The 13,252-nt window shown below is 46.0% G+C and overlaps 1 protein-coding gene across 5 annotated transcripts in view; it reads right to left on the reverse strand.

Annotated features, from left to right (window-relative positions):
• Positions 1 to 13,252, reverse strand: part of ANKS1A (ankyrin repeat and sterile alpha motif domain containing 1A) — a 109,919-nt gene that overhangs the window by 46,925 nt on the left and 49,742 nt on the right. For all 5 annotated transcript variants that reach the window (XM_042799964.1, XM_042799961.1, XM_042799960.1 and 2 more), the window contains one exon: positions 10,243 to 10,814. In XM_042799964.1, coding sequence (XP_042655898.1) covers positions 10,243 to 10,814 — 572 coding nt within the window. The remainder of the gene's footprint in view (positions 1 to 10,242; positions 10,815 to 13,252) is intronic.

Raw genomic sequence — 13,252 nt, forward strand, 5'->3', positions numbered from 1 at the left:
GCATAATTAAGAATATATCAGGATTCCCATTATAAATCCTTATTATGAAGCGGTTCATAACCTATTGTACAAACTCGCCTGGGGCTAGAGCTCGGCAGACAAGATAGCAGTTCCAGCAGCATTTTATTCTTGAAAGCTACTTACAAAGTTGGGTTTAAAGGTTATCAGTATTTTAAATTTCTGCAATTCCAAGTAAGTGTCAAGGGTTAAGACTTCATTATTTCTAAGCTTCTACAACTGAGGCACGGGGCAGATTTGATTTAAAATTATTAAAAAACCGGACAAGCTGCTTCTACAGTTTAAAAACCCCTTTGACAAACAACCCCAAGGACAAGGTGAACAGCCTCATTACAGCCTAATGGGTTACCTCTAAAAAGCAGGGGAGAAAAAATAAGGCTGTAGTAGGTCAATGGACGATGGTGGGGAAGCATAGAATGCCTCCTCATCTGATGCTTCCATTTCATACCCAAACCACATACAGCAAAGGTCAGATCAAGCATGAGCTGTACAATTGCCTGAAAAAAATGATCCCCCCTGCACACAAAGCCCAGCTCCCAACCCTGAAGATCATGGTTGAAAGTTTGTGTCAGACAGTTATGAGGTGACTCTAGCTGAACACAAGATGCTGCTAGCTGTTTCCAACTGTTTTATGGATTTTCTAGTAAACAAGAACAAGTTATTTTTGGGTTGCTGAGAGGAAAAAGAAAGCTGAGCTATTTAATCAAGATTTAGGATTTTCTTTTTTTAATTGCTGACTTGTGAAATCATCTCTCAAGAGATGTGGTATATGGTCTGGAGGGGATGGAGGAGGTCAGCAAAAGCAAATGACTCAAGAGGCAATTGCACAACAGTGCTGAATACCAACTGAATGAAAACAACAGCTTTAACTAGTCTGAGTATCTCAACACCCAACTTACACCACGTCCTGTACATGACAATAATGCCCCTTAGTTGACACTTCTACATTTGCCAGGCTTCTTGGTGCAGTGGTAATCGCACTGGCCCAACTCCTCTGGCTTCTCATTTCAAGTTTAGGAAACACATGGTGAAAAAACACCTCAGACAGCCCTCCCCAGCAGCCACAGTGAACTGAAGCCCACCACATCTGACATGCTGCTTCACATTTATTTGCTGCATCTCTAAGCACTTGCTGCTCTCCCAGCCCACAGCCCAGTAAAATGAGGCACGGCGAGCGCCTGGGGTCGCACACTGAAATTGCTGCAGCTTCCAAGCATTTTGCAGATTCACAATAATTGAGGTTTGACGTGACAATAGCACAGATAACAACAGAGAGGCCAAAGCCAACAGAAAGAAAGGCAGCTTTTCTAAAAGCCAACACGACGCAGGCTCAAAATACCACTGTGATTAGGGAGCTTGCAGGCAGTGGGCAAGCCAAGAAGATGCTGTGTGCAGACGTTCATCTGGGAGACAACATAGCAGGTGCTGCTTTGCCAAGCAATTAGGTCCTGCCTGCTTCCCTGTTTATCCTGATGATGCAAGACATAAGTGATCCAAGGCATTTTCCCCAGAAAAGTCTTTGGTTAATGGATACCTGGTATTTCTAATTGGTATTGCATCCCTGTAGGTGGAGTCAAGGCTGCTCAGACCCAGCTGGGATACATCCTCGGAGCAGAGGGATCGCTGGATCGCAGCATCCACCAAGATCTCTGAAAGGGATGGAGCTCCAAATATTAAGAGAAAGAGAAGGATCTGGGACAATACCTGCTGGCTCCTTAGTGCAAGCACAGTACTGGGAAATTTGGATCTGGGCCATGAATCTTATTTCTAGATTGGTGACAGCACATAAACCACTGCTGGTTTAGTTTATGATGCTTCAGTTTATGTTCTCAACATCACCATGCCATAGAGCAGAAGCCTCATATTTCATTGTTCAATATATTCTTCATATACAAAAGATACCAGCCCGTGTTATGAACTCAGCATGACAAATACCAAAGGCCTGGAAAATATAATGCTCAATTTATTAATTCAAACCTAAACTACAAAAGCAAGACAGTTGTTTTGAGGCACATTTCAGCACTTGAACTCCAGAGTCCCCATGCTACATCCTCCTCCAGCAGCATGTGCTTTCCACACACAACGCTAGGACTCACTGAAGTTGTTATTTATTTCAAGACATCCCGCAACTGTTCATTAGTGATAAAGGCAAACATATCTTCTGGCTTAATGTGGACTCTGAGAAGCTCATTTGGATCAGGATCAGGGACTGTTGCTTCATATCACTCTCCAGTCTGTGTTTTTGTACAAATCCCCAAATTACAAATCTGAACACATACCAAAAGAAAAGGAACTTACGGTATAAATTTGTATTTCACAACCAGCGTGTGGTGGATCTGCGGTTTCAGAGCCCTCCAAATATCAATGTCATTTTGACAAACTCCCAGTAAATTCAATGTTAACAAGAACGGTGGTCAAATGGAACAATGCACCTGCTCATAACAGTGAAATGGCTGGATGCTGGTTATTTTGAACTCACAATAAAAAAGGCAAACCCACTTAAAAGTATCGACTCAATTCACTGTCTTCACAGCTATACTGTCATATTCTCGCATCTTTAACACACAAAGCCAAAAATGATGTTAGGCTCTTGGTGCAGAGGTTGTTTCCAGCTTGCAGGATGCAATACAGCATGGTGAAGCCCGCTTGAAGACTTGCGATAGAGCTACAGAAACACTTTTTTAAAAATTAAAGCTGCTGAAGTGCTGGAAGATGTGATGTAAAGTGGAAGAGAACATAATGAAAGACTGAATTTAGTAAGGACACCAAGGCCGGACATTTCTGTTCCTGAAAAAGAGTCCTGAAAACACTAATGATCACAAGATGGTTACATAACCAAAATATCCGTCAGAGCACAAATAATTTACATAGAAGAGTCAAAAGCTTCTGATTCAGAAATACTGAGTTAATACACTTGAAAAGTTAATACATAGCAGCAGTGGACTGAAATGGTTGTATTATTCTAGTGCGTGGTATGCACACAGGCTAATTTAGACCCACGTTCAGCCTGCAATTGGTGACCTATAAATAAGAGGAGAAAGAAGTCACTGTGCATTTAGATCTGTACTGAGGGAATTTTTGCAAATCCTTTTGAATGCATGGATGGAAAGCTTCTTCCTGCACAGGGCAACCGATAAGCTGCAATGTCTCATTGTATTTTGCAAACATGCCTTAGGGAGAGCTGCCCTGGATAGCTGTCTGGTTCCAGATGAATTGATACGATTCAGAGCTGGCAAATATAATTCTTATGTCTAAACCTCGCTGCTAAGTACAGGAATATACTCGCCTTTCAGACCAGAACACCAGCCAATTTTACCTATAAAACTGGTAAATTGCCTTAATTTGGCTTGGATTGGCTTAGCTCAGTATTGGTTTATAATTTTAACAGGCTGGACATTTGCAATCGATACAAAGCAAACCTGTATCGTGGAAACACAAAAGCTTTCACTTCAAAAAGTTAATCAGGATGGAGGAAATCTCGCCATCGGGGGCAAAGGGAAAAGAGATTTGACATGAGGGATGATGTAAGAATTCCTGACCTTAGCACAGGAAAAACAAGAGGAAACTTTGGGATTTGTAGATAATAGAATAATCAGCCTAATAATTAAGTTGATTAAGATCCTGATGGACATGCTTGCTTAGAATAGCAGAAATCAAAACAAAAATACTGACCATATTGCTGCTTTTCCCCTAAACAACAACAACAACAACAAAGTAATTCTAATCCATTTTAAATAGGCAAAGAGAAAATTGGAACAAGAGCTCAGAACTGAGGGCTGGCTCTAGCCAGAGGCTGTGGGCTGAAGAGCATGCAAGCACACCTCGCTTGGAAAGCAGACTCTGCCTGGTCCCACAGGCCAAACCCAGGGCAAGGGAAGCATTAAGGTTTAAACACCTGAAGCAAAAGAAAAAATTAAACATTTTCATAAGCATAAGCTGCTGGCAAGCAAGGAAGGAGCCTTGTGACCCACACAGCAGGGATGTCCTTGGACCAGGCAGGACCACGCGAACCAGAGATGCGACAGCCAGCCTGCGTGCTGCAGGTGGTAGGAATACAGAGAGGCTGAATATATTGTTTTCTCAACTGTATTTCTCACTGGAAACACCAGTATTTTGATCCACAGCGTGGGCCATACCAGAGCCATTACCCGGCAGGTAAGCTGCATGAGCTTGTCAGAACAAAAACCACCGAGCTTTTACAAGATGCAGTTTCACCAGGCTCAAAAATAGCAGCTCTCCTCCTGAATAACAAGGAAAATATTTGCATTTTCTTTCAACACCAGCTTGCAGCTCTGAATTTCAACTTCTAGGTGTCCTTTTAAGGCAGTGGCAGGCTTTGCATCAAGAACTTCCCTGAAAGTTTCCCATTTCAATGCAAATGTTCTTAATCCTCAACTGTAAGCTTGTAATTAAGGCACTAATTCCACTAGGTACTTAAGCACCCAAGCAGTCCTGACAAGGTTAATGGAGCTCAAGTCTTTATAGGCACCTCACAGCAGCCACAACCTCTAACAACTCGTTCCCCAGCTCTTTAAAACCTGTGTTGGAAGGCATGACAGACATGCTATTTACTCCTGACATCCATCCTTATGTGGCATTACAACCCCCAAAAATGGGTCGGCAACAGGTGAAACACCACATCCACAAATGGGAAATGGGGAAATAATTTATTCTGCAGCAATAGTGAAACATGGAGCATCACTGCAATTATTCATAGGAGATGATTGTTGTCCAGTGCCATAATTAGCTACAGAATATTCATTAATTCAACTAATTCACTTGGGAAAAAAAAAATGCATCGAAGTAGAAGACTGCATCTCATTTTTTCTACAAAAAGTTTAAGTAAAATGCATGTTTTATTCAGTTCCCTAAGTCTCCTTTGAAGGAGGTTTAATCTCTTCCTAAAAGAGCTAAAGACAGAACATAGAGCAACTACCTGATTTTGTAAAACTGATGCTGGAACCTCTGAGCCCAGCGTTCATTACAAATTCAGCATCGGAGGCGCTTACTTGATAGCAGACAGCTGGAAGTGGAGGATTAAGAGATGTCAGGAGCCAGGTCTGAGGCTAATTCTCAGCAGCCTGCCTCATTCTTTGCCCCTGAACACTTAACAGATCATTTTTCTTACTGACATCTACAACCCAGAAGAGCAGCTAACTCACTCACACAGCACCGCACCTCAACTCCAGATGTCTCTGCTCAGAGCGTGGATGCAGATATGGGCCGGTGACATCTGATCACACAGATGCATCTCTTGGATCATACATGTGTCAAGAACAACCACACTGCAAGCCTCAAAAAAACCCAAACCAACCCTCCCCTGGAGCGGGGTGCCCCGGCTGCACGGGCAGGAGCACGGGGTACAAAGCAGACGTGAACAACGGAGATAATCACAGGAGTGGGAGGCGCGTCAGAAACCCGTTATAAAAGGCACCAAACCTAAATTCCGGAAGCCAAGACACTACCCAACATCTTGTGTTTTGCCAAAGCCCCACATCTCCCCCCCCTCTTCTTCCTCCTCTACAAACAGAGCCCAGTTTTTTCCTATTTGTGTTTAGGGGTTTTCACTTTATCGCCTCGCTTGGTCCTGTGCCAAGCGAGGCTGCGCAGGGGACAGGTTCCGAACACTCGGACATCACTTCATCAACCTGACAGCATCTAAGGGACAGAAAGTGTTTGTCACAGCCTGACTTCTTCTCAAGCCACTGCACTTTTAGAGGACTATTTTACAACATCTTCAAGCCCAGACATCGTTCTTCTACTGCTTCCCCCAGGAGATTACATCCCCGCTAATTACTCTCACTGTCAGGAAGCTGCTTCCCCAGCGGAGCTGTGGCAGCTCAGTGAGTGATTGTGATAAAGTTTTACTTCGTCTTGGTCAGGCTCTCTAGCACAGACACGCTGATTTATCAAATGGGTAAAAGCACACGGAAAAAAATGCAACAGAAGCTGAAGCAGGGGGAGAAGGAACCATTCAACAGCTAAACCTGGCTGAGAGTGATCAGACAGCATGGGCTCAGAATAAAGGAAAGTTGCTGCATACCCCTCAGCCTTTGTTAAACAGCTTACAACTCGTATTAGACACGTGTATGCTCCCTTTCATCCAAAGACCTGAAAGATCTCACCAAGAGAGAGTTCAGCCCCTCCTGGATCACACCCTGCGGGTGGGAGGGTTTGCTGAGCAAACTCCATGGGACTCCAGCACCATTTTGCAGGAGGCGAGGTGCCAGCCCACGGCAGGGCTGGTGCATGAACCCGGGGGGACGCGCAGGGCTGGAGCGGCTCTGCGGAGGAGGAAAGCAGAGCAGATGCGAGTTAATCCGCCCCGGAAAGGGGGCTGGGAGCCGAGCTGGACACCAAGGGCCCCTGCTCCTCCTTCGGGAGTGCAAACACAGTTTGTTGTCCTATACAAAATTCACAGCGAGCTGCCACTGCTGAGCGCTCATCTCCCTTTGTCCTGGTTTTGGCTGGGATAGAGTTAATTTTCTTCTTAGTAGCTGGTACAATGCTGTATTTTGGATTTAGTGTGAGAATAACCTTGATAACACACAATGTTTTAGTTGACTCTAAGACAACCATTTTTCAGTTTCCCATGCTCTGCCAGGTGCACAAGAAGCTGGGAGGGAGCATGGCCAGCTCAGCTGATGCCAAGTAGCCAGAGGGATATCCCATACCACAGGGCATCGTGCTCAGTGTAGAAACTGGGGGGAGTTGGCTGGGAGGGGCAGATCGCTGCTCGGGGACAGGCTGGGCATCAGTCAGCGGGTGGTGAGCAATTTTATTGTAAATTACTCGTCTTCCTTGGGTTTGATTTCTATATCTTTTTTGCTCTCTTTTCATTACAATAATAATTATTATATTTTTATTTCATTTCAATTATTAAGCTGTTCTTATCTCAACCCACAAGTTTTACATCCCCCCCCTCATTCTCCTCCCCATCCCACAGGGCAGGGCAGGGCAGAATGAGCGAGCGAGCAGCTGTGTGGTGCTTAGTTGCTGGCTGGGGGTTAAACCACAATATCCATCTGCTGAATATTTATGAGCTGATCGCAAAAACCAAATTTATTGCTTTAGCCCTCAGTCAATTTTGGACGGTTTCAAATATTTACGCTGACTAGGAGCTCCACCCCCTTGCACACTTCCTCTCCTCCACCTTGCTTCCCACTCAAGCAGAGGACCAAGCATTTTTAGACCTCACCTCTGTCCCTGCGCAATACATTGCTGTTTGCTTTAATAATTTCTCTGGTTTGCTCGCAAGGAGTTTGTGTCTGACAGCAGCTGAGGGGACCCCCGTGTGCATTCACGCTCCCACGAAGGAGCCGCTGGGGCAGGAGGCAGGCGGGACACAGGCTGAACAGACTCCCTCGCAGCCCGGAGCAGCGCTGTCAGTATCTGTTATTTGGGCCAGCTCCTTGGAGCAGGGGAGCTGCAACTGGGAACAGGGATGAGCTTTGCCAAGTGAATCACTTCTTCCCCATCCCACCCTTTTTGGCAAAGCCGGCACCAGCTTCCACTTCCAACAAAGGGCACTGGCGGCGCTCGGCTCGGGAAGGGACACGACCCTTCGCTTCCAAGCAGCCGATTTTCCTGCTGTCCCTGGTCAGCAAGACTAGCCGAGCACAGTCACCCACGGCCCAGCGAGGTGCCAGCTCAGCCTCTCCCACGGCCCCCATCTGTCCACAGACATAAACACGTCCCTCCAGGACCCCAGCACCCCCGACAGACACACCTACTGCTGGCAAGGCCAGTGGGCAAAATCCTCAGCTGGTTTGCTACAGCTGTGTGTTGCAGAGAGCTGCACATAGATCACTTTGCTCCTCAGTTGTCTGCATAAAGGCTATTAAAATTTACAGCATAATGCATATAAATCTGCCATTGTTTCCCCTCAACAGAGGAAGAGCCAAATCATTGCTAACAGGGGCAGCTCAACAAGGTTTTATATTAGCCTGGTAAATTCAGAGGCTGCAAGTTGCATCTAATTCAGAGCAGCTGCATTATCCCATTCAGAACACTAATTAAACCTCTAACAACAGCACTACACTTACGTTTAAATCTCATTGTTGCCATTATGACCAGCTAGATCAGCCCCCCTCTGCACATAGAAATCACTGCAAAAAAAAAAGAAAAACCCAAACATTCCCCACAGGTACATCTTTACCATTTCTTAACAGTCACAGGAGTCAGCTTTAGGATATTTTATAGCAAGAACTGGCCTGACCCTATAAATTACTGACTATCAGCAGCTTCATTTTATGCTGCTTCTATAGAAAACTGCTCTGCCCCCTGAACTGTGCCCCTCCTGCTGACAGCATCGAAGAGTGCAACCGCAGCACCAGGAGTCAGAGTGAGACCCCAAATGCTTCTATTACAGTCTTTGGCAATTAAAAAGCAAATCAAGCTAAAGGCAATGAATCACCAGCTGCTGGCTTGTCGCCCTTCTTATGACGGTATTTAAGTTTACACAGTGTTTTTCAGTGGGAACAGAAACATTCTGCAAAAAGAGGCTATCGCCATCTCACAGATAGGGAAACTGAGGCAGAGAGGAGAAACCTTCATCCAGAATTATTCAAGCTGGTCTGTGACACCCATGAGACTCCAAGGCGAATCAGTGCTCTAAGCACAGGGTGCTGATACTAGATTAAAGCAATTCCACAAAATGTTTAAATTACACTAGAAACCAGGAAGACAAATAAAACCATCAGGTTTTGATAACACACATTTTTTTTTTAGGTTAGGTCTGCCCCATTGTAGACAGATGGGAATTTTTCACATTCTTTCCGTGATTTCCTCACCTAAATATAATGGGAAGGAAAAGCAGATTTTCCTCCTGTGGCTTGTTAGGCTGACACTGGGTGGAAATGATGTTTTTTGTTTACAAGCAGGGAAGCAGATCTGCGAGTTCATTTCTCTGAGCAGAGGAAGCACAGGCACACTAACACTTGACCTCCGCTACCAGTAAAGTCGCACAGTACTGTGGAGCCAAAGGCTTCTTTCCCTTTCAACGTTTGCTGTACACAGTTCAGTTAGGCATGAAAAGCACAGGGAAAATGATCCAGTCCTTTCCAATAAGCCTTCTGCTGCAGAATCTTTCATTAACAGTCATGGCACAACTGACCCAGGTAACTAACAGCAAAGCCTCTGCCACCAAAAAGGCTACAAAGGAAAACAGATATATTTAGCAACCCTGAAACACTGCAGGGAGTCAGAGTGAGAGTATGAACTGAAGGATGGGCTTGTCCTGTGAAGTGATTCCCACTTGGCTTTTGGCACCTTCGAATACCTCCCTCTGCCACAAAAGATGATTTTATCTCCGAGTCAGGATCAGAGAGGCAGCTGAGCATCAGTCAGTGCACGGAGGACAGCCGAGCAGGGGCACAACCGTCCGTCCCTGGAGTTTACACGCCCAGCACACACAGCTCCACACCCCCAGCACCACGCCAGGGGTTTTATTTCCCTTCAGTGTACAAAGAGTGGTTCATCTGAGCTTATCTCTTCTGCAGCGCTGCTGCTCTACCAGCAGAGAATCATCTCCAAAGAATGTTTCAGTAATGCTGCGGTGCTGAATTTCAGAGGGACACTTAATCTCGCCTGAGTGGTTCACCAGGGCCAACTTTCTGAGCATGAAATATTTAACTATCCATGGGCCTCCTGTACTATAATAAAGTGACTTCTAACAAGCCTCTGAAATAAATATGTGAAGAGGAAAGCGGGAGCTATTAAATACCCAAAACACAGGCTAATTACTCTCTTCCTTCTCTCCCCACGAACCCAGGACACTGCTTACACCCCCAGCAGTAGAGACCCAAGAATAAAACATCTCCGGACACTGGGAGAGTCCACAGGGGAAGAACTGGAAAGAGGAGGTCAACATAAAGATTTGTGAGGAGCTTTGTTATCAATTCTCCCTCATTTTGGGGATGTAAAAACTTATCTGGCTTGCCTAAAAGAAGTCAAGCCCTGTATCTGAGCAACTTCAAAAAAAACTTTGAAAAGCCCCTCAATTCTTGCAATTCTGCTTCTCCCCCACTCCAGTTAAGCCTATCTTTTGGCATATAGCACCTTAAAGACTTACAAGTGAGCACGTGCCTGTTAATACGATGTGAGAGTTAGTAAAAGTAATGAAAACCACCCAGGACCCCCTCCAAAGGCCAGTGTGGTAGAGGGGAGCTCATGCTGTACAGATTCATTCCTGGCACAGAAGCTCTTAAGCGAGGTCAGCCTTACCTCATCCCACTCCGAGGCAAAGGACGGGGACTTCTCCAGCCTCTTTTTCCCCGTGCTGCAGTTGGAGAGCGATTCGCTCCGGCTCCCCATGGCATCGTCCTCTGTCGGAGAGCAGGTCAGAAGATCAGAGTCTGATTTAGACAAGCTGCGGCTGAGTTTGAGCTCGGCTTTGGGCTTGCTCCCTGGGTGGGCTCTACCCACAGCTCTGTCCCCCTCTTCCTCAGCACCGCCGGGGTGCTGCAGCATGTGGGGCGTGACTACAGTTTCAGGATCCGCCCGGTTGACGTGAGTGTGCTGGACAGTTGCGTAGACCACTTTCTGGTTTTGGTCCGGAGAGCTGGTCCGTACTGGTCCAGAGGCAGGTAAGTCAGCATCCTCCAGCTGCATAGCAGGTGGGTGGCTTGTAGCTTCCGTGCCTCCTTTCTCCGTGGAGGCAGCGAGCCTGAAAGGGTCCTCGCTTATCTCACAGATTGGGGAAGAACCATGGAGCAACCCTGAAAACTGCTCTGGAACCTGGATGTCCTGGCCGTCAGCAGAGTCCTGGCTGCGGCTGCCACTGCTCCTCCTGTGGTCTTCAAGGGGATGAAAACAGGGAAGGAAAAAAAAAAAAATTAAAACATGGAAGAAGCAGCAAAATTCCAGCTCTCCTCCTGCTCTCCCTCAGCGAGGGAGGGAGGGATAAAGAGAGAACAGTTCAGTATTGTTCCGTGTGCTCAACTTGTACCCAAAGTCATGGCATTTATGAAATTCCAAACACTGGCCTGATTTATGCAATCTGGCAGCTCTCCTTGTTGTTTTATTCCTGTTAACACTAACTATCAGGCCTTGCTATATAAGGCTAAGAGAAGTGCTAACTATATCCTGCAGAGAGAGCAAGTGAGGTAGGAGAAGCAGAGACGGAGGCTCCTGGAACATCTGATACATTTCCATAAAGGCCAAAATGTTATTTAGAGCAGCACTCCCTGCTCTTGGCACGAGCTGCAGGGTGGGAAAACTTCTGGACTGTAATCAACCTGCAAGTTCCAAAATCCGTTCCCCAAAAAAACTACTGCTTTCCTCCCTAGTGGTTTCCGAGTTTAACCTCTCCTCCTTACTCAGGGGAGAGAAATAAACAGTTTATGCAATAAAAACCTTGATCAAAAAGTCTCTCTCTTGCAAGCGAACCACTGAACACAGAATAGTCTGATCTACTAATGCAACAAGCTGTGTGGAGTACTGGCCGTCCCAGAAACATGACACTGTTACTCAGCTACTCCTGCACCAACATCTTTAATATCAGGTGCCAGGGTCCTGCATAAATCATGAATAATTGACTGATCCCAATTGCCAAGCGTGTGCACAGACACACGTGTACTCACCTTGGTCACATCTGAATGAGCACTTGAACTGCAGAAGTCAAACTTTGTAAAGCTAAGTAGTATAACTTTTGTTTACCGAGGATCCCTATACCTGCCCATAATTGCCTGCAAATTTTAACCACTTCCATTTAGTGCTGAAGAAACACTCTTCAGTGTGAGCATCAAAAGATGATGCTGCGAAGGAACAATACAGCAAAGCACCCCAATAACGTGGCTCAAATGCAAGGAGGATGTTTAGATGCAAAGAGGAAATTGCCTGCTTTGCAAAACAGCAACTCTCAGAAGCCAAGGCAAAGGAATCCTCATTTCAAATGAGGCAAAATACACTAATGAATTTTACTTATCTTTAACTAAAAGCAGCCTATTAGCAACACCAGTAAGATCAACTCTTTCCCCCCAAGCATCCTTTCCAGCACTGAGCCTGACCAGGTCATTTCCAAACACTAACACTCATCTGGTTTTGTGGTCTGTCCTCACACCAGAAACGAGGCAGGAAAGGCCTGAATTAGTCATTGATCTTTGCAAGCCGCTTCACATCCCGAGGTCTCATGCACCCTGTGTTTGATGAGTGTCACTAGTCCCTCTTGCAGGCATTTGTTTACTCCACAGAAACACTAAAAGCAGTTTGCTCAGTTGGCAGCTGAGTCAGGAAGAGCAAAAGCCTGAACGGAGGTTAACTGCCAGGGCAGCACGCCGGCAGACCTCGCTTCTCGCTGGGATCAAGTGATGCGAGGGCTTATTTCATTCTGGATCCTATGAGTTAAAGATTCCAGGACAATGAAGTAGTTGTTGATTATCTTGCATGGGCACATAAACCACAAGTTCTGCCACTGAAGTTGCCAAGGGGAGGCACATCCCCTGCGGGCACGCGGTGTCACCAGCACCATTCCTAACGCTGGCTGGGGAGTGCCAACAGCAGAAGATCTCTAGACCAGGCTATGTTCAGTTACTTTGCATAAAGTTACAAAGCCGTAATGCTGGAGAGAAACTTTAGATCAGACATGCTGCATTCACAGGACAGACAGGTATTAATAAGAAAAAGCTACTGATCTGGAAAGAAGGACACAGCATTGATGGGACAGTCACATTAACCTGATGGGGAGGGAAAACACTTTTGCAAAGTCAACAGCCTTTCTTCTTATCCTCTCTTCTTCCTTGGAAATAATTTCTTCCATGCCCCAGCTTAATCTTTACTGACATTTCTGCTGGAGGCAGAGAGGCGGCTGGTGAAAGTTTATGCCACGTGCTGGAACACTTGGGTCCAGCCAGAACAAAGTGCTCCAAATCCAGCTCCAGAGACTCACAAAAGGGCTCCTGTTGAACAGAAATCACAGCTACCCGTTCATCCTCGAGCCAATGAAGGACGACTTCAAAATACAAGGCAGCTGCCAGGGAAGGAAAAGATGAAGCAAGGGCAACAGCACTCGCTCAGATGTGAGGAACATCTCAAAGGAGACATTTCAAAGCACATAACAGGCCTGTGCTGAAAGCTGCAGACAGAAGAACCAACACAGGCAGGGAAGAGCAATGTCACCCCTTTTTACCACTGAGGTGCAGATGGCAGGAACACCGAGGGTTCCCCAGGGGATCCTGGGGTTTCACTGAATCCTTTTGGGGTTTCAACTGAAGGTGCCTCAGGATGGCTAGCAGAC

Source organism: Tyto alba, unplaced genomic scaffold (genome assembly GCF_018691265.1).
Source record: "Tyto alba isolate M040663 unplaced genomic scaffold, T.alba_DEE_v4.0 Super-Scaffold_30, whole genome shotgun sequence".
In the NCBI taxonomy this organism is placed as follows: domain Eukaryota; kingdom Metazoa; phylum Chordata; class Aves; order Strigiformes; family Tytonidae; genus Tyto; species Tyto alba.